Source organism: Desmodus rotundus, chromosome 1, assembly GCF_022682495.2.
Source record: "Desmodus rotundus isolate HL8 chromosome 1, HLdesRot8A.1, whole genome shotgun sequence".
Classification (NCBI taxonomy): domain Eukaryota; kingdom Metazoa; phylum Chordata; class Mammalia; order Chiroptera; family Phyllostomidae; genus Desmodus; species Desmodus rotundus.
In genome coordinates, this window is record NC_071387.1 from 132,623,906 (window position 1) to 132,646,078 (window position 22,173).

At 36.5% G+C, this 22,173-nt stretch overlaps 1 protein-coding gene across 1 annotated transcript in view; it reads right to left on the reverse strand.

Annotated features, from left to right (window-relative positions):
* The window catches only part of FBN2 (fibrillin 2), a 251,867-nt gene that overhangs the window by 122,966 nt on the left and 106,728 nt on the right, over positions 1-22,173 (reverse strand). Inside the window, exon 8 of the mRNA XM_024571456.3 lies at positions 4,282-4,407. Coding sequence (XP_024427224.2) covers positions 4,282-4,407 — 126 coding nt within the window. The remainder of the gene's footprint in view (positions 1-4,281; positions 4,408-22,173) is intronic.

Below are 22,173 nucleotides of genomic sequence, written 5' to 3' on the forward strand. Positions count from 1 at the left end.
TGGATAGATACATCTATGCAACAACTGGAGAAAACACATCTTTCCCCAAGCCCATGTGGGAGATTTGCAAACCAGAAAACCCCTAATACTTTAAACAGCTCAGGAGTCAAATAGACAGCACATTGGAAGTAAATGAATATGTACTGAAATGAGCAGGTGCTCATCAGGAATCCATCAGGAATCTGCAGACACCACTCTTAAACTTTGAGAGCTTGCAATGCTACCGCGAGGGGTCCTCAAATCTTACACTGCACATTGCAATGCACGTGAGAAACACCTCACAGTATGTAGGCCACTTTAGAGATTCCATTGTGACTAGTAAAATACAAATTCATTATGTATTTTCTCCAAGATATTGGATTATCATCATGCATGTATCTGAAAACATTTCTGATGTCAAAGAGAGGCTTTTCAAAATTCAATAAATAAAAACAAGTACTGCTCCACCGTTTGGAAGCCTCTGGTCAGTCTGATACCATGTGTTAAAGAAAACCATGTCACTGGGGAGAGGATGGAGGGGCAGAGAAAGAAGACTGGAAAGTAAATCAGAACTTTTTCATAAAATCTGCAATTATTCTCTTCTAATAACACCAGAGAGGCAAGCCATTTACCTCCAGTCCTTGGAGTCAAAGACAAACCAGGATGAGATACACATCAGTGTATGTGATGTCTCATAGTTAAGGTCTCCCCAAAAATGTGTTTCAAAAGCAAAACAGTGGCTAGGAGTTAGGCTCTTTGCAAACTGCACGGTCCATATAAAGTACTATGTCTGTTGAAAATGTGTCATGTGGAAGGTATCTGAAATAAGAAAGGGACACCCCGTAAGACTAACTAGGAGCTCTCTACACATGCCATCTCTTGAATAGAGCATTATTAGGGGCAGAGGCAGACGGAGCATATTTATTACAGCATCAGGACAAATCCTTCTAATGCTTGGTATATGTTTAACTGTAGGACTGATATGTCATAGAAATGAAAACAAGTCTATTCCTCCAATAATCTCCTATCACCCTCACCACACTCCCAGAGCAAGGTTTACATGAAGTCTTATTTAAAGCCACACTGAAAAAGAGGAAGCAATCCATCTCCTCTGATTAAAATATAAATCTATCTTGAAGCAAAATAATGGCACTATTATCAGAGTTTGTTTCATGGCTTGAGATTCAGTCTAAACTTGATTTAAGAGAACTAACAGTTAATTATACAATGTGATGAAAACTTGGTAAAAGTTGGGGTTTTACCTTGGAATAAATATGTCTCCTGTTGAGTGAGCTTTGCTCATTAAAAATAAAGGGTTCAGCCAGAAAACAGCAATGAGGTTAGCTCAGGTCAGAATACTAGCGGTGATAATAGCTGTTCAGTAAATAGCTGAGGTCTCATCCCCTGATCCTTAAGGGCTGTCCACCCCCACCCCCACCCCCACCCCCTGCCTCTTTGAAGGTCTGGAGCCAACATGGGTTCTCCTTGATTGATTCTGCAGATTCTTGCTATTCCTAAAGTACCTTCATGTTGCTTTCATGCTTCCATTATACTAGACTCACTAGAACCTGGGACAATGGCTCTTAGCATTACTTCCTCCTTTAAAACAGTGAAGTGTTTCTTCCTCACTGTCTAATCTTCTCTTTCGGGGACATTTTTTCTTCATTAAAACTACTATCCTCTTCCAGCAGTCACCTTTTATATGATTCTACAGTTAAAACTAAAACAGTGTTTGGTATTTTGTTTCATCCCTGTCTTCCCTTTCCCTTTAGTTAAGTATTTTTAGGAGTTTTGGGTTATCTTTCAAGTGTTTTGTTGTAAATGCGCACATGCATATGTAATCAACACTCACCATTCACATAAGATGCTGTGTGATAACGGCACATCCTGATATCTTTCTACATAACTGTATCAAGATGTTCCTCACTTCTTTACAGTAGTTTTTTTCCTCCCTTTTCTTGTCTCTGTCCTGCTCACAAACCTTGATGGGCTCTCGCTGCCCTCAGGATCAGCCTGAAAGTCCTCAGCATGGCATTGTGGTTGCAAAGTCAATAGCATTGAAATATCCATGACATACATAATTCATCATAAATAAATTTAATCTAAAAAGATACAGTCTCAGATTTTAAGAAATCAAAGCCAAAGATCTCCTATACATTAAAATGTTAGGGTTTTTTTTTCTCATGTATGGAAACACAAACTTATTCCAAATACAACATAGTTAATCAAAAAAATTTTAAGCTGCTTACTTAATTTTAACATGGCTTTCGTACTTTTAGAGCATTATTCTCCCTTCCTGACGGGTCTTCCTCTGTACCTGGATCAGGATGTTGACGCTGAAATGAGCCGGGGCTCGCGCTCGGCACAAGACTCACTGCGCCTCACTCTCAGGAGATCCCGCAGGCTCTGGGCCTCCAGAACCACAACTCAGAGCCACCATCACACCACGTCCAGCAGGGCGCCAAACCACACAAAGCAGTTAACAACCAACACAACATTCTTACATTTTATATTATGTCACTCATTGATTTGTTGGTTAGCCTATTCATTCAGAAAAGACTTACTAAGCACAAACTTGTATGCAAGGTACTACATAGACATAAAGCTGCCTAAGGCAGGACCTGATGGAGCTCACAGTCTAGCCAATGAGTAAACACTCATACTGGAGACCTTGATATGTAGGCACGGGGTCACTGCCACCTTGACGTGGTTGAGAAAGCAGTGTAGTGTCGCAGTAACACACATGCAGGAGTCAGAGACCTGGACTCACAGCCTAGCTGCATTTATTGGCCTTGCAATAAAAGTCACCTTACCTCTCTAAACCTTAGTTCCTTCATTTATCAATCTGAAAAATTACACCTATCACACAGGGCTATTCTAAGAATTGCAAAGCATAATATATGGGATCCATTGTAGGCATGTCCTTCTCCTACTCCTAATAGTAGCAGTAATAATAATGATGATGATGATGATGATGATAATGAATATTTTATTAAAACATTTACTAGGAGAAACTGAAATACAGACAGGTTAGTAGCTTGCCCAAGGCCCCAAAACTACGAGATAATGAGGTAATGTAGATATACAATTTCTTATACATGATGCATGTTTCATAAGGGGTAGTTGTTATTTTTACTACCACCACCACTGTTTCTTCTGCCACTTATGAGGACAATACAGTAATCTAAGGCAGCATCTATATCTAATGTTTACTATTGGATAGCAAGAACTGGCATATCAATGCATTTTACCACTGAATTCAGGCCACAGCCCTTTTGTTGGTGGGAACGGACTGCTAGCAGACATCCCTGACTCCTATATTTCATCTGTCTCCAGTTCACTTGGGCCCCATCATTAGGGTCTACAGAGGCCCAGGCCCTGGCAGTTAGCTGCATACATATCCTCCTGGTGGGGTTAGGAGACTGTCACTGCCCAGACCCCAGACCATCCTCTAGTAGACATGGATGTGGGCTTATTTGCTAATTACTGTTGGATGCTGGCTTATTTGCTAATTACTGTATTACACAGATTTTTTTAGAAAGAGGGGAAGAGAGGGAGAAAGAGAGGGAGAGAAACATTAATGTGCGGTTGCCTCTCACACTCCCCCAACCAGGAGCCTGGCGTGCAACCCAGGCATGTGCCCTGACTTGGAATCGAACCAGTGGCCCTTTGGTTCACAGGCCAGTCCACTGAGCCACACCAGTCAGGGCTGTATCACGTGAATCTTTAATGCCCCTAAAGTCTAAGACTTACTCAATAATGGCTGACCTACACATGACCAAAGCACTGTTCCATCTTTTTGAACAAAGGAGAACATACAAATATATTTGACTTTAATTTGAATACGCTGAAAGTTAGTTAAAGGTATCAATTTCTTTTTCATAATAACTATTTTCACTAGAATAAACAAGGTCTAAGTAAACAAGACATTGACTACATTCATGATTCATAGCAACAGAAAGAATTTTTAATTACTACATTCTGTCTCAAAAGCAGATTTTTAAAAATCTTTCTCATGCCTTTGTGTCTCTAAAGCTGGCCAAGAGCAATATCTTGAGGAAGTTTTTGCTCATCTCCAAAATGACTGACAACATAAAATAAACCCAGATGGCTTCTGAAACTGAAGGTTTTGCAAAGAGCACCTGGTCTATCAATCTCTCAATAGTGGTACCATTTATTTTAAACAATTCTTTCAGCCACTTTCCCAATGGTTTTATAATCATTGCCATCTTCATACCTGTTTGGGCTGTTCTCTCATTATAAAGAAGCAGTGTTTTGTGCCTTCAAAAATACAAGGCTTACCGATGCACCGAGAGCCATCTGTTGAGGTTACGTATCCACGTGGACAAACACAAAAATAGCTTCCCACGGTGTTGGAGCATTCGCCACTTTCACATATCCCAGGGATGATGCTGCACTCATCGATGTCTAATCAAGGGAAGAAGGAGAAGACGATTGAGAAAAGCCTGTATTAAGTACCTTGTAAAAGGGATTTAAAAAGAAAAAAGTATGAGAGCACTCATGGTTGATTAGGTCAGATCATATAACCCTGAAGATACTCTTGTTTCAGGCCCTAAAGAATTTCTCACACATATCTATGGGAACCGAGATGAAAGTCAACTCCCATGGCAGTAAAATAAGGCCAATGAAAGCAAAACTCTATATCCTTTTTTCCCCAAATGCAATTTAAATTGGAAATAAGTAAAAATGTCAACGTTTTAGTTTCCATTCTACATCAGTTAGGACATATCCTACTATAGCTTTTAAAAGAAACACATACAGGAATTATATTTTAAAATATGGAGTAACTACATTTATAATTTTTATAACTAATTTTCACACTAATTATTTGAATCAGTGGAAGGTGGCAAATGTTTTTATTTTTCTATTTGGCTTCAAGAAATGGTTTTGTACTTACATTTGAATATGGGTATATGTGACATTCTGGTAATTAACTCCAAGTCTAAAATAATATAGAAACATTGCAAAGGGCAACCTCTGGAGGCTTTGGGAGGTGTCCAGTTTTCCTATTGTACCTCTCTGCTAATTCATTCAGTTTACTCAATGCCGGGACTAGTCTATTCCTTTTCACATTAATGAAAGGTCCGCTTTCTTTTAAACTTTCACTAAAGCAGGAAACCTGGCCATTTATATAAGCTTTAATGTACTTTTCTTCTAGTTCAATAAGCAAAGAGGGGTGGAAAGTCAAACAAAGCTACAGTCAGGCACACTGGGGGCTAATTGCTAATATATTCTAAAGGAAATGAGGCATTGTGAGGAAAATGCAGCCATGCATGCTGGGAGTTGGCTGCTCCTTTTTAAGGAGCAGAGCTCGCAGACCAGTGAATACATGGACCAGTTATAAAAGCCACAAGCAGATAATTACTAAAATATGAATCTGAGCATTTAGTTTCTTTTTAGATTTTTAGTTACATTTAATTTTTAGAAATGTATCAATAAAATCACAGGAAAATGATACTGTTACTGTAAATACAAGAAAAACTTTACCACTCAGCATTAAAAACATAGTTGGCAATGCCTTTCTTGAACTCCTCTATTAGTTTATTCACTCTTTTCTTTCCCATTTACTCTGAGAAGTCACTCTTGCCTACAAGCTGTATCGTGAAATAACTATATGCGTGTGCATCTTCTTGGAATATGCACATAAAGAAGTTAACAGATTCAGACATTCTCTGAAATAACATCTTCATTTGAGGCTTAAGTTAGCCACTGGAGGCACAGTTGCACAAATCAAAATCTACCAATTCCCCCAGAGAAATCAGAATTGCAACATGCATTGACTACATGAGTAGCAAATATATACTGTGGTAAGTTACCATCAGACTCAATCCAACAAAATGAAACCATGTGTGCAAAATTAAGATCTCATCCTAATAAAACTGAACTGATTCAGAAAATAAAAGACTAGAACAGTTGCACTTGGATCAGCAGATAAATTCATCAGTCACTTCTGGACAAGGAAAAGGGGAAAAGAGAGGAGCACAGAGTACAGCAGCAAGAAGCACGAACATGAAGAACCAAGAAACTTGCCTTCTGATCCCCTTCCACCCAATGTTGTACCAACAATAAGGCACTTAGGGGGCCCAGGATTAATCCAAATTCTTAAAAACTAGGAACTTAAGTCTTTCATTTAAGCATTAACTCTTATTTCCAGGCACTTGCTTTCATAATAAAGAACTTCTTTGTGTTCTAACTTCCAAATACCCTTCCTGACAACAAAAAAAGAGTACAAAATCAAAAGATGTTTGACATTTTCTTTTCTAAGGAAAAAAATTCTGGAACATAGAAGAACACATGGAATGATGTTAACTTTGTGGTTTTTGTATTAAATATTTTATTGTACAAAAACTCCATGTTTCACAATTCTCCTTAGAATTAAACAGGAATTTTAAAAGGTTGGATTCAAAATAATTACATGTAAAAGGCTGTAAGTAAAGTATTTAAGAATTCTATGTGAAAAATAAGAATGTTTTTCATTTAATTTTGGGCTATACTCCCTCCTCCATATTTTAAAAATTAAAACATTTGGTGTTTTTTTTTTTTTGACTCATTTAGATGTAGTCATGCCCAAAATTTATTCATCAATTTAAACTTAAATTTAGCATTAACATTTAGGTTAAGAAGGATGTATGTATTTAGCTCTTTTGTAGTATTATTTCTTCATAAGCAAATGTCATAATCAGATTTGGAAGTATTATGGTCTCAAAAAAAAGTGTATATTGCCTAGATATATATGTGTGCCTAGGTCTACTCATGGGCAAAGGCATTCTTAACAATGGGAATTGTTTTCACTCACGCTCTGCGTATCTACTGTGCCTTCACCTATCTTTCCTTGAACTTTTTTTAAAGTTTATTTATCAGTTTGGAGGCTTTGGTCTGCAAATATCAGACAAACTAATCCAAACTGACATAAACCAGAAATTTAATAGCCTGTGTATGTGGAAGTTGAGGGGGCATGGACTTTAGGGTCAGTTTCAGCCACCGTCTCTTGCTCAGTCTCTGTGGATACGCTTGACTACGCTCTCCTCTGTGCTTTAGATTCATCCTAGATAGGAGCAAACTGGCTGTAGCAGTTGTAGGCTAGACCTCTGACTGGGAGATCCAGCAGAAGAGAGGTTGTCTCTCCTGTGGTTCTCACTGTTTGGACAGAAAAAGGTTCTCCAAGGAGAACCAAGGAAATCTCCCCTTTTGTTCTAATGTCCTCAGTTTAGTCGCATGCCTATTTTTTGAAGGACTCCCCTAGTCAGGAGAATGTGTTGATTGGAATAGGCCTAGAGTCCTGAACCATTCATTTACTATGGCCAGCGGAAAAGCAGTTAGCTTTAGAATAATAAAAAACAACAAAAACAAAAGCAAAAAGGAGACTAGGTGAAAATGCATCTGAAAATACAGCACAGTTGCAGAATGAAAAGTGTACCAGAATGGCTGGGAAATTGATGGAAAATAAACTTAACTAGTTAACTATATGCTGAAGCCTGGAAAGCTTTCCCAAGGATTTTGGCTTTTATTCTGAGATGATTAAAGGTATCTGTGAAGGAGTTTAAGTTAAACAAGAGAATGACATAAGCAAATCAATATTTTAGAAAGACAATCCTTAGTGTAATGTAGACAGATAATAGTTCAGTGATATATGAGAGACTGAAGTAAGCCTTATGATAAGGAAGAGAGACGTATTTAAGAGATATCTAGAAAGAGAGATCAACAGGACTTTGCTACTGGATACATACCTCGGGCTTCTAGCTTGATTGACAAGGAAGATAGTAATGGTATTAAGAGAATGTGATATAGAAATAAAAACATATTTTGAGATCAAATTGAATCTAGGACATTTTGAACTTTAGATATGTAAAAGGCAGAAATTCCAATTATGTAGCTAAAAATTTGAAACTCAGTACAGACGTAAGGCATAAAAGATGTACATTCTGCTTTATCATCAGATTGTACTCTATAAAGTATATTTTGAAGTTGTAACAGTAGATGAAATCTCAAGGAAGACACATAGATGAGAAGAACTGTACTTGAGATGGGAACTCCAAGAACCACAAGCATCTAATGAAAGCCAGAGGAGGAAAAACCAGTATAGGAGGCTGGGAAGGAAAGTCAGGGAAATAACAGGAAGAGTATGATGAATGAAGGCTAAGGAAAAACACTGTCAAAATGGAGGGCGTTCTAAGTGCGCCATGGAAGAGTAAAGAAAAAGGACTGGAAAGTGTTTAGTGATTTGAAAGGGCTGAAAACGTTTTGTTTTGGGGTTTTTTTTCTTTTTTTTGAAAAAGAAAACTAGATCTAAGCAAAACCATCTGACAGGTTACTGACTGCCAAACCACATAACCTCATATTTGTCAACCAACATTTACAACATTTACTATAAATCTTACTCAAAGCAGAATATAATGAATAATTTGGTAAGTAGTGCTAAGTGTGATCTCAGATATCACAATTCTAAGAACACTGCCCTAGAGATTGTCAATTCCAATATGTACCTCATACATAAAAGCAATCCATATAACAACTGTGTTACAGAGAACTTAGAACAAAACAAGAAATTTTGTTTTTAAAAAGTGTTCTCAGAATCTTTTCTTTCCTCGTATGCCAAGGAACTTTATGTACTTGGCCTATTCTGCATAATTTTTTGGTATAAAAAGGCATACAATGTCTGTTCAGAAGGTATCCAGCATGTACTATGGAAAATAGAGACACTGGCTGAAGAAGATACAAGATATAAGAAGCATTGTACACAGGACAATGTTGCCTCAGTCTCCTTCCAAGTAGGCACCTTGGGACCTCACACAGTTCTCCCAATCACTATCAGCCACCCCGTCATTTTTCCCTCATCAATGGTCTGAAATCTTCCCTTTAAAAGGTGATTTTAGTTTGGGGAAAAGCCAGAAGTTGCACAGTGCCAAATCTTTGTTGTAGGGGGCTGAGTCATCTGGGTGATGTTTTCCCAAAAAATTCTGCAGGAGACATGATGCATGAGCTTGTGTGTTGTGATGAAGCTGCCAATCACCAGTTGCCCATAGCTGTGGCCTTCTGAAATATCTGAACAGTTTCCATGGAGGAATGTTCAAGCTTAACGCAAAATTTGATGCAGATTCGTTGCTCTACTTGCTTAGTCATTTTGACTGTAAAGGCCACACAGTACACATGCTCACTCAATGGTGTCTACCACCGCCACTGTCCAGTACAGTTATCATTGTTCACGCATGTGCATTCCAGTCCTCTCTCCTTGGCCGCCAGGTTACATATATGTCACACAAACCATTTTCATTATATTGACAATGGCTTGACTTTTTCTGGACAGACCTCCTATTTCTGTTTTACATTCAACTTCTATTAATTAGAACACTTTGGAATTAGGGATATTTATGACTATATTTTAAATGCAATAAATTGCTAACTATTTCAAAATTTTATAAGAATAAACATTACTGAAATGATAAAATAAGTTGTAATGGAAAACTATTGTTTTATTTTCCTTTTTCAGATTTTGAAAGCAAGGTGTATATCAACTGTACTCAGAATTTTATTGTGTATTTATAAACAGCTTTTTAAAAATATAGTAATTGTATGATAATAAAATTTGTTCATTTAAAGTATAAAATTCAATGGTTTTTAGTACATTCATAGGGCTATGAAACCTCAGAACAACCTTGTTTGAGAACAGTTTCATGCCCCCAAAAGTAATTCCATCCCATTAGCAGTCACTTTTCCTACCTTCCTCTAAGCCCTAGGCAATAACTAATCTATAATTAATAAACCTATAACTAACACTACTTTTTCTCTATAAACTTGCCTGTTTTAAACATTTTGTATAAGTAGATTCATAAAATATCTGATCTTTCATGACTGGCTTCTTTCTTTCACTGAGTATAATGTTTTCAAGTTTCACTCATGTTGTGGCACATATCAGTACTTCATTCCTTCTGATTGCTGAGTAATGTTCCACTGTGTGAGTGTACTAGATTTTATTTACCCATGCATCACGTGTTGGATATTAGAGTCGTCTCAATCTGGGGGTTATTACATATAAAGCTATTATGCACATTTGGGTAAGACTACTTTGCCGTGGATATATGTTTTCATCTCACTTGAGTATACATACACAGAGTGAAACTGCTGAGTCATATTGTAACTCAATGTTTAACTTATTAAGAAACTGCCAATTTTTTCCCAAAGTAGCTATTATATTTTCCAGTATCACCAGCAATAAGTGGAGGTTCCAATTTCTCCACATCATGCCAACACTCATCACTGTCTTTTTTATTGTAATGGTGTGAAGTGGTATCACACTGTAGTTTGGGTTTGAATTCATCCCCTCATGACTCATGATATGAGCACATTTTCATGTGCTTATTGGCTTTTTATACATCTTCTCTGGAAACTATTCAATTATTTTGCTCAGTTTTTAATTGAGTTGTCTTTTTATGATTGACTTGTTAGAGTTATTTATATATGTCCCACATCTGATACTTGATTTTTATATGAATTTCCCTATGAACCTTAAGATCAGATTGTCAATTTCTGCTAAAAAAGCAAGTTGGATTTTTGACAAGTACTGTGTTCCATCTACAGATCACTTTAGGAAGTACTGCCTTCTTAATATTAAGGTTTCTGGTCTATAAACGTGGGATGTCTTTCCATGTATTTAGATCTTCTTCCACTTCTTTCAACAAGGTTTTATAGTTTTAAGTATAAAATTCTTTCACTTCCTTTGTTAAACTATTTCTGAGCATTTTATTCTTTTTCATACCATTTTAAATAATTTTTTTTAGTTTCATTTTTATAATGTTCACTGCTAGTGTGTGGAAATATAATTCATTTTTATATATTGATATAACAGCAACCTGGCTAATCTCACTGACTGGGTCAAATGGTGTCTCACAGCACACGTTCTCTACTTCAGTGGACACTGCTCATTTCAGCTGACCCCTTATGCACTAAAGGCATGTCGTGTGCAAACAGATATTTTCACTTCTTTCTTTCCAACCTGGATACTTTTTATTTCCTTTTCTTGCCTAATTGCCCTAACTAGAACTTCTAGTGTTGAACAGAAATTTTGATAATGAATATTGGTTTTGTCCTTGAACTTCAAGGAAACATTCATTATTTTGACTGGAAGTAAGATATTAGCTGTAGTTTTTCATAGTGCCCTTTATCAGGTTGAGAATGTTGTTTATCATTTTAATTCTTTTTGTCCTTTATTCTACTTATATATTACATTACTTGATTTTCAGATGCTGAACCATCCTTGCATTCCTGGAATAATTCTTAACTGATGATGTATAATCATTTTTTGAATGTGGCCGGATTTGGTGTGCTGATATTTTCTTGAGGATATTTACATCTACATTCATAACAGAATTTAATCTATATTTTCTGGTATGTTCTTTCTGGTCTTGGTATCAGAGTAATACTGTCCTCAGAGAATGAATTGGGAAGCACTCCTATGGTCTCTATTTTGGGGAAGAATTTATGGTGGATTGGTATTAATTCTTCTTTGAAGGTTTGGTAGAATTTACTACTGAAGCTAATCTGGGCCTAAGATTTTCTTATTTTGTGATAAAATTTAAAATTATTAACTCAATTTTTTTAGTTGTTATATCCTGTTTATTATGTATTGTTACAATCCACTCAGATTTCTTTTCTTCTAGTGTCAGCTTGTTAGTTTGTGTTGTTCTAGGAATTTGTCTTTTGCGCCTTAGGTATCTAATTTATTGGCACAGTATCACTCATAGTATTACCTTATAATCATTTTTATAGGTCAGTAGTGATGTCCCTTCTTTCATTTATGATTAATAATTTGAGCTTTCTAAATTTTTCCTTGTTTAGTCTACCTAAAGGATTCTTAGTTTTGTTAACCTTTTCAAACAACCAACTACTGGTTTTGTTGACATTCTCTATAGTTTTCTAAGCTCAATTTCACTTATTTACATTCTGCTACTAATTATTGTCCTCCTTCTGCTTGCTTTGATTTTTTATTTGTTGTTCTTTGTTTATGTCTTAAAAGTGGAAGGTAAAGTTATTGACTTGGGATTCTTTTTAATATAGGTGTTTGCAACTATATATTTCCCTTTGGGAATTGCATTGAATAAATCTCACAAGTTTTGCATATGTTTGTTGTCATTCTTTTCAAATTATTTTCTAGTTTCCCTGTGATTATTTACACAATTGGTTATTTAGGAGTCTGTTGCTCAATATCTGCATAATTATGAATTTTCCAAATTCCCTTCTGTTTGTTATTAATTAATTTCATTTAATTCCAATCTGTTGGAGGAAAATCCAAGATAGCAGAAAAGTAAGTGAAAGCTACACTATCCTCCCAGGACCAACCTGGAATTACAACTCAATAGTAGAGAAATCATCTTAAATAACCAACTGAACACTAGCTGGAGAGAAGCCTTATAACCATGGATAGACAGAAGAAAACATTCAGCACAACATGACTGGTAGAGAGTGCAGAGGAGATATGAGAGGACCAGCTGGCTCCGACAGGCAGCAGCTGAAGTGCTTGGGGGATATTTCAAAATCTAGGGGGTTCCCCCTGAGAAGTATGGGGTCTAAAACCAAAACTGGGCTGCCCAGCCTACAGCACCAGAGCCAGAAAGGAGCCCAGATAACATCCAGTTGTGAAAAGCAGCAGCAATTCTGTCGGCCAGGAAGAGAAGGCTGTAGACACAGAGAGACTTTTAAAGGGCTTCCATTTAAAATCAAAGGAGAAATAAGGAGCTTCCCAGACAAGAAAAAGCTAAAGGAGTTTGTTAACACCAAACCAGTACTCCATCAAATGTTAAAGGGCTTGCTTTAAGAAGAAGAGAAGGGAAAAAACCAGGAAAACAGTTTAACAATAAAATGGCACAAAATATGTATCTATCAATAATCACCTTAAATGTAAATGGCTTAAATGCTCCAACCAAAAGACATAGGGTAGCTGAATGGATAAGAAAACAAGACCCATGTTTAAGCTGCCTCCAGGAGACCCATTCCAGACAGAAAGATACACACAGACTAAAAGTCAGGGAATGGAAAGATATTTCATGCAAATGGAAAAGAAAAAAAAGCTAGGGTAGCAGCTTATGTCCAACAAAATAGACTTTAAAACCAAGGTTATAGGAAGAGACAAAGAGGGACACTATATTATAATACAAGGAACAGTCCAACAAGAGGATATAACCCTAGGAAACATTTAGCACCCAACATAGGAGCACCTGAATATGTAAAGCAAATCTTGATGGACATAAAGGAAGAGATTGACAGAAATACAGTCATAGTTATAACACCCCATTGATTTCAATGGATAGATCTTCCAGGCAGAAAATCAACAAGGAGACGGCAGCTTTAAACGACATACTAGATCAAATAGATTTAATTGATATCTTCAGAGCATTTCTCTTTGAACAGCCAAATATACAATTTTCTAAGTCCACATGGAATGTTTTCTAGGATAGACTACATGTTAGAGCACAAAACAAGTCTCAATATATTTGAGGACACTGAAATCAAATCAAGCATCTTCTCTGACCACAATGCTATGACACTAGAAATCAATCACGAGAACACTGAAAACACACAAAGACATGGAAGCTAAATAACATATTATTAAACAATGAATGGGTCAACAATTAGATCAAGGAAGAAATCAAAAGATACCTTAAAACAAATCAAAATGAGGACACAACAATCCAAAATCTGTGGGACACGGGGAAAGCAATCCTAAGAGGGAAATTCATAGCATTACAGGCCTATCTCAACAAACAAGAAAAAGCTCAAATAAATCATCTAACTTCACTCCTAAAGGAACTTGAAAAAGAACAACAATCAAGGCCCAAAGCAAGTAGAAGGAAGGAAATAATAAAGATCAGAGCAGAAATAAATGAAATAGAGTCTAAAAGCTAATACAAAAGGTCAATGAATCCAAGAGATGCTTCTTTGAAAAGATAAACAACATTAACAAATCTTTAACCAGACTCATTAAAAAAAAAGAGAAAGGATGCAAATAATTAAAATCAGAAATGAAAGCAGAGAAATAACGACTGACACCAGAGAAATACAAAGGATTGTAAGAAAATATTATGAACAGCTGTATGCCAACAAACTGGACAACCTGGATGAAATGGGTAAATTTCTGGAAACCTACAATCTACCCAAACTAAATCAGGAAAAATCAGAGAATCTGAAGAGACAGATGTACCTAATGGAATTGGGGCAGTAATAAAAAAAACTCCCAATAAACAAAAGCCCTGGACCAAATGGCTTCACAGGTGAATTTTACCAAACATTCCAAGAACTAACACCTCTCTTTTACAAACTATTTCATAAAATTAAAGGGGAGGAAAGGCTCCCAAACTCATTTTAGGAGGCCAGCATTATCCTAATTCCAAATCCAGATAAAGACACTACAAACAAAGAAAATTATAGGCCAATATCACTGATAAACATAGATGCTAAAATCCTCAACAAAATATTAGCAAACAGAATACAGGAATTCATCAAAAAGATCATACACCATGATCAAATAGGATTTATTCCAGGAATGCAAGAATGGTACATTCACACATCAATAAATGTGATTCACCACATAAACAAAATGAAGCATAAAAACCACATGATTATATCAACAGATGCAGAAAAAGCTTTTGATAAAACCAGCACCCATGTATGACCAAAACTCTCAGCAAAGTGGGAATAGAGGGAACAAACCTAAACATAATGAAGGCGGTATATGAAAAACCCACTGCCAGCATCATACTCAAGGGACAAAAACTACAAGCATTCCCCTTAAGATTGGGAACAAGACAAAGGTGTCTGCTTTTACCTCTCTTATTCAACATAGTACTGGAAGTCCTTGCCACAGTAATCAGACAAGAAGAAGAAATAAAAGATATCCAAACTGGAAAGGAAGAAGTAGAACTGTCTTTATTTGCAGATGACATGATACTATAAATAGAGAACCCCCAAGATTCCTCCAAGAAGCTACTAGATCTGATAAATGAATTCAGCAAAGTAGCAGGACACAAAATTAATATCTGGAAGTCAGTTGCATTTTTATATACCAAAAACACATTAACAGAAAGAGAAATTAAGAAAATCCCATTCACCATGGCTGCAAAAAGAATAAAATACCTAGGAATAAACCCAACCAAGGATGTAAAAGACCTGTACTCAGAAAAGTATAAGACACTGCAGAAAATTAAAGGAGATACAATTAAGTAGAAGCATATACCATGTTCATGGATAGGACAAATTAACATCATTAAAATGTCCATACTACCCAAAGCAATTTATAGATTCAATGCAATTCTATCAAGATTCCAATACATATTTCACAGAACTAGAACAAATATTTCAAAAATCTTTAGGGAACCACAAAAGGCCCTACATAGCAACAGCAATCCTGAGAAAGAAGAAAAAATTTGGAGGAATCATGCTACCTAATATCAAACTATACTACAAGACCACAGTAAACAAAACAGCATGGTACTGGCATAAAAACAGACACACAGATCAATGGAACAGAATAGAGAGCCCAGAAATAAACCCACACCTTTATAGTCAATTAATATTCAACAGAGGAAGCAAGCACATACAAAAGATCGTTTATTCAATAAATGGTACTGGAAAAATTGGACAGATTTGTTCAGAAAAATGAAACTAGACCACCTTGTTACACCACACACAAGAATAAATTCAAAATGGATCAAAGACTTAAATGTTAGACCAGAAACCATAAAAATCCTAAAAGAAAACATAGGCAGCAAAATCTCAGACATTGCTCATAGAAATTTTTTATCAAATATATCCCCCTGGACAAAGGAAACAAAAGAAAAAATAAACAAATGGGACTTCATCAAACTAAAAAGGTTTTGCACAACAAAGGAAAACATCAACAAAATAAAAAGACAACCCACAGAGTGGGAGAACATATTTGCCAATATATCTGATAAGGGGTTAATACCCAAAATTTATAAAGAACTTATAAAAGTCAACATCAAAAAAAAAAAAAACCCAATCCAGTTAAAAAATGGGCAAAGGACTTGAATAGACACTTCTCAAAGAAGACATCCACATGGCCAATAGACCTATGAAAAGATGCTCAATGTCACTAATCATCAGAGAAATTCAAATTAAAATCACAATGAGACACCACCTCACAACTGTCAGAATGGCTATTATGAATAAATCAACTTCCTTACTCCACCATTTGGAAACCTTGCCCTCCCATGCCATATACTTTTTAATTTAATTCAGGTTTTCTAATTTAGTATGAACCATGAACCATTGGAAGAGATGTTATTTACTGCATTGTTATTATGATCAAGAAAGTTTATGTCTTCACTTCTCTAGACTGGCCAGTAGCATGGGGAGTGGGTAAGAGGGGAGGGGAAATATAGCCAATAATATTGTGATAAGTTTACATGGAGACAGATGATTACTAGAATCAGTGGGGTGATCACATTGTAAGGTATCAAAATGTCAAATCACTATATTGTACACCTGAAGCTAATATAATCAATATAAGATTATATACCAACTACACTTAAAATTAAAAAAAATTAAAAACAGAGTAGGTTGAAAAAGAATTTAGATATACATACCCTCAAACTATTTAAATGTACACTAGAGTACTGCTATAATGTATTATATTTTAATAAAGTAAAATTTGGTAAAAATTAAATTACAATAAATATCTATACAACCAATATATTTTAAGTCCCCTCCTCTCTAAAATACATAAATGATTTCTGATTAAAGGCCTTTATTCTATCCTGTACCATGTGCCAATTATACATAACCTCTAACCTCTATGACAAGCCACAATAATAGACAACTAACAACATGCCATCTCAATTCAATTACAAGAACCAGGAAAAACTCTTGGAGTACACAGTAGCTGATAATGAAGCTTAAAGAATGGGAGAGAGCTTCAACATGCAGAGAAGATGGGAGAGGTTCTTCCAAAGACAGAAAATACTATAAGCCAAAGTATGGACGTGGCCAATTAAAAGGTATGGATGAAGAATGAACAGTTTCCCATGAGCTGAGGGTATTTATAAGGAAGTGGAAAATACAACCAGAGAGTTAGAATGCCATTTGCAGGAACCTAACATTGCCTTGTAGCAATGAGGAGTAACTGAATCATTGAGCAGGAAAAGAGAATAAAAATTTTACTTTTGGCAAAGATATCTGCCAATGCTGAAAAAAGCACAGGGTTAGGGTAAGAATGGGGTCTGGGCAGTAAAGGTAATGACATGGCCTAAGCTCCAGTTAATGAGGGTCAGACTAGAGCGAAGAATAAATGAAAGGATGTTCTGAAAGAGCAAGAAAAAGGGGAAAGAGACAGCATATTTTCATACTGAGCTACTGTTAATAAAATTAGTGAAAGAAAGTATTTTGGGGAAAGTGAATGGTTTCATAATTAGTATTTTGAGCTAATAATATCTAGAATACAGCTGAAAATCCAGGGTGGACCTTTAGAAAGTAATCAGCATCTCTGAATGAAGTTAGTTGAAACCATCAATGTGAATAAAATCAGTTAAGACATATGGAGAGGAGAAAATGTTAAAGATAGTTACTGAGGGGATATATGCATTTGAGAAGCAAGTGAAGAAGATGAAAAACAAAAGAGAGGTCACCAGGATTTTTAAGAAGATATTTACATTTTAAAGAAGTCAAATGTGGTAGGGAAAATAATGGTTCATCAAAGATGCCAATGTCCTAACCTTGGGAACCTGTAAATAGCTTAGTTTATGTGACAAAGGGGAATTAAGATGCTAATCAGCTGATTTTGCTATGGAGAGATCATCTTGGGTTACCTGGTCCTGGGATCAAAGTAATCAAAAGTCCTTATAAGTGGAAGAGAGAGATGGAAGTGTCAGATCCCAAGAGAGATTTGAAGGTGCTACACTGCTGGCTTTGGAGATGGAAGGCGGCCACAAGACAAGGAGGAATAAACGCAACTTCTAGAGGGTGAAAAGAGAAAAAAATTTAAAAATGGAGTGTTGGCTATATACCCTAACAGAAATACAGTCATCGATTTCCTGATGTTAGCCCCCGAGACCCATTTTGGACTTCAGATCTGCAGAACTGTGAGATAATAGGTCTGTGTTGTTTTAAGTCGCTAAGTTTGTGGTGCTATGTTACAGTAACATTAGGAAACTAATACATCAAGGAACCGTACCTGAAAGAAGAAACGGGGAAATCAAGAATAGGAAATGCTATGAGGAATTCAAGAGACTAAGGAATTGTATGAAAGGATAAGAAATAAGTAGGTGGTGAAGAAGTTGAGGTTACTGGTACAGACTAAGCTTTCAGGAAACTCTACAGTGAAGAAAGAAAAGAGTAATGAGAGGTGATTAAAGAGATGGAGTAGAGGGGTTCTGTGCTAATGTGTTTTAATGTGTTTTAGGATAGCCTTGATTGCAAGATAACAGGGCTGGAAAGAGAAGAGATACAAGCTAGGAACTTAACAAATTAATGTTAAGAGTTAGAAGGAGTCTAGAAAAGTGACAGAATTAAGTGCAGAGCTGGAGCATTTTGCTCTGGAAATGGAAAATGAGGATGTAGTAATGGAGGGAACCTGAAGTTGAATAAGTTCGTGTCAAATAGCTCAGTCTCCTCAATAGATTAAAATAGAGTAAAGGCGTACAAAACTTTCATTTGCATAAGAATCACATTGACAGCTTATTAAACATGCAGATTTTGACTTCTAGTCAACATGTTTCAGTACTCCCCTTCTGCTCCAAACACATAACAGTGAAAAATGACATATAAAAAGAGAAAACAAAAGGACTCAGCTGGTTTCAAAATACAAGATAAACATTTTTTTGGACCAGAAAAAGAATCGCAAAGCAGTGAGACAGCTGAGACCAGGCGTTTGCTGGACTCCTTCCCCAGAAGCTGCCAGTGGTGGCCAGGAGATCAGAGTTATACCCGATGACAATATCCTATGATAAAGTGGGTGTGCACAGGAACAAGGGGTCAGGAAAGGCTTCCACAGGAAAGTGACAGTTAAACTGAAACATAATAAATAGGCCTATAAGAGGCTATGAAAATAAAATGGAATATCGTACCCCAAGCAGAGGAAAGAGCACACACAAAGACTGGGCAATAGGAAGAATAATTTATTTGATGAACTAAGTAAATGTTAATGTGTCTAAGTCACAGAGCATGTTGAAAGAAATGAGGCTAGAGCGGTAAGCAGAAGATGGCATTTAGGAACTTCATCCTGAGAATAGGGGACTTAAACAGGGGAGTGACATGACAAAATTTGTGTTCTGCGAAGATCACTGTGGCTGCAATATGGAAAAGGGAATGCAGGGCAACAAGCGGGTAGGTAGGGAGACCTCAGAGAAAGCTGTCTAAGTAATTGAGAGGAGAGATATTGGTGATGAAGGCAGAAGTGGATGAATTCAAGAAGTTTAAGAAGTAGAATCCACCCAAATGTCTTGGAGATAAAATGGTTGTGTCAGGAAAGGGAGGTATAGAGAGTGGTACCCAGACTTATGTCTTGGGATAAATGGTTAGGCCAATTGCTGACATGAAGTACAAGAGAAACGCTGGTTAAGGTACTCGTACAGGTAGAGTTGGCGTAGTGGAGCTAAAGACTCAGTCTGCGCATGCTGAGTGTGAGGTGACAGGAATGTAAAGTAGACATGCCCCGTAGCAGCTATATAAGAGAAATCTGTGTCCCATTTTGGGGAGCTAACCACATATAGATCTTTTCTTTTTGTAGGAATGGGAAAAGTCCACCTACTGATCCTGTTAAAATTAATTTTACTTGACTCATGATAATATTCCTTAGATTCCAATGGATTCTAGAGTGAGTCAGAAGAAAGTAAGTAGAGAATGATGGTAAATAATTCCAAAGTTTGATGTAAAGGGAAAGGAAAAAACAGGGCAGGGCAGTAGCCCAAAGGGAAGATGGAAAAAATGTTTTTTTTTTTTAAGAATGATGGAAAACACCAGGGCTGTACAGAGGACAGAAAGCCTGTCATCTATCATGTAATATCAGTATCTTTATGTTATTTCAGGATTTTACCATAAAAAGACTATGTATTCCTTCCTGATTCCTTGTCCCTCTTGTTACTGATGTAGGGAAGTACATTTAAAATACAAGGTCTGTCCACGAGGTATCCAGCCTTGTAACATGAAAAATAGAGATATTTATTGAAGAAGATACAAGAAACATTGTACATAGGACAATGACGCCTTAGTCCTCTTCAGAGTAGACACCTTGGGACCTCACACAGTTCTCCCAATCGCTATCAGCCACCCCATCATTTTCCCCTGAATCTAATTGGTGGTCTGAAATCTCTTCCCTTTCAAAGGTGACTTTAGTTTTGGGAAAAGCCAGTCGCAGGGTGCCAAATCTGAGCTGTAGGGGCTGAGTGACCTGGGTGATTTGATGCTTCTCAAAAAAATTGCATGAGATGTGATACGTGAGCAGTTGTGTTGTTGTGATGAAGGTGCCAATCACCAGTTGCCCAAAGCTGTGGCCTTCTGAATCATCTGAACAGTTTCCATGGAGGAACGTCCAAGCTTAATGCAAATTTTGATGCAGATTCATTGTTCTACTTACTCAGTCATTTTGAATGCGATGGCCACACAAAACACATTCTCACTCAACAGTGTCTACCACCCCCACTGACTAGCACGGTGAAGTCATCAGTGTTCACGCATGTGCATTCCAGTCCACCCTCCTTAGCTGCCAGGCTACATTAATGTCACACAAACCATTCTCATTGTATTAACAATGGCTGAACTTTTTCCAGACAGACTTGTAGTCCCTGGCCCTGGCCAGGTGGCTCAGTTGGTTGGAGCATCATGCTATACACCAAAAGATTGTGGGTTTGATTCCTGGTCAGGGCTCATACCAAGGTTGCAGGTTCTATGCCATCGGGTATGTACAGGAAGCTACGGACCAATTTTCTCACATTGATGTTTCTCTCCCTCTTCTACCTGTCTCCCCTACTCCCTCCCCCCTTCCTTCTCTCTCTAAATTCCATGGAAATATCCTCAGGTGAGGATTTAAAAAAATATCTTAAAAAATAGCCTGTATGTTAATATTAATAGGCACTAAAGGAACTTTTATTTAAGAGTTTTGGTCTATGCAGGAGGATTAATAGCATTTTTTAAAGGGCTACTATTCTAGCAAAGTAATGAATAGTTCTTTTTTGGCCTGAAATCAGTACTGCATCAATCTAAATACTAATCTGGAATAACTCAGGCATGAATTAAAGGCGACAAGAGGCAATTTCATCACAGTGCTTTTTAACATTACAGCAACAGTTGGAAAGCTCGTTGTATTTCAAAATGCATAAAAGATCCTGATAACATAGTCAAACATCATGAGCTTAAATTTTTGGTCTGCATTCCTAAATGGTATTTCTTGGGAAGTGCAGCATTTACCAGCAGTGGCTTTTCCTTTCTTTTCTTTCCTTCTCTTTCTGTTTTTCTGTTTTTTATTTACTCATGGCGGACACATTTTGTTTCCCCTTGTTAATCCAAGATAAATAAGAACAAATTATTTACAAGTCTTAAAATACTGAAGACTTAAAATGATGAAGCTGAGTTCCTGTAGGAAAATACTTTTAACAATTGAGTGGTAAGCTGGTAAAACTATGTCCTCCAGAATCGTTTTCTTCTAATCCCCCCTGCCTTCCACAATTACCTAAAAGTATTTAAATAAAGGGAAATTAAATCAAAAGGTTCCCTTACTGTTGAGTAAAACCTACAATTTCAACAACACAAATGTCAGGAAATTCCAAAGTTAAATTTACTATAACCATCTGGACTTGGCAGAGATGCAAGAATTTCATATCTTCTGTTCCGATTTTTCTTGTTAAACATCAGTATATTAAGATGCAATCATAAAACCCTCAGGATTTTAAAAAATGTTGGCAGAATGCAGTAATAACCTTAATTTAAGAAATCTTTATCTTTTATCAACACTCTAATGATGCATAAAGTCATTTACTTTGTTTCTTTTAAATAAATGGCATTAAGTGAAAAAGAAATCTGTCCTATATTCCATTATAAAATTATCCTAATCTGTGTATTTCAAACTTATTACCATAAAAGGAAATAACAAAAATGGTACACGCAGTTAGTTACTAAGACAAGCTATGAGCAATTTTAATGAAGAAAGTTAATCTTTGAATTGGTACCATTGTG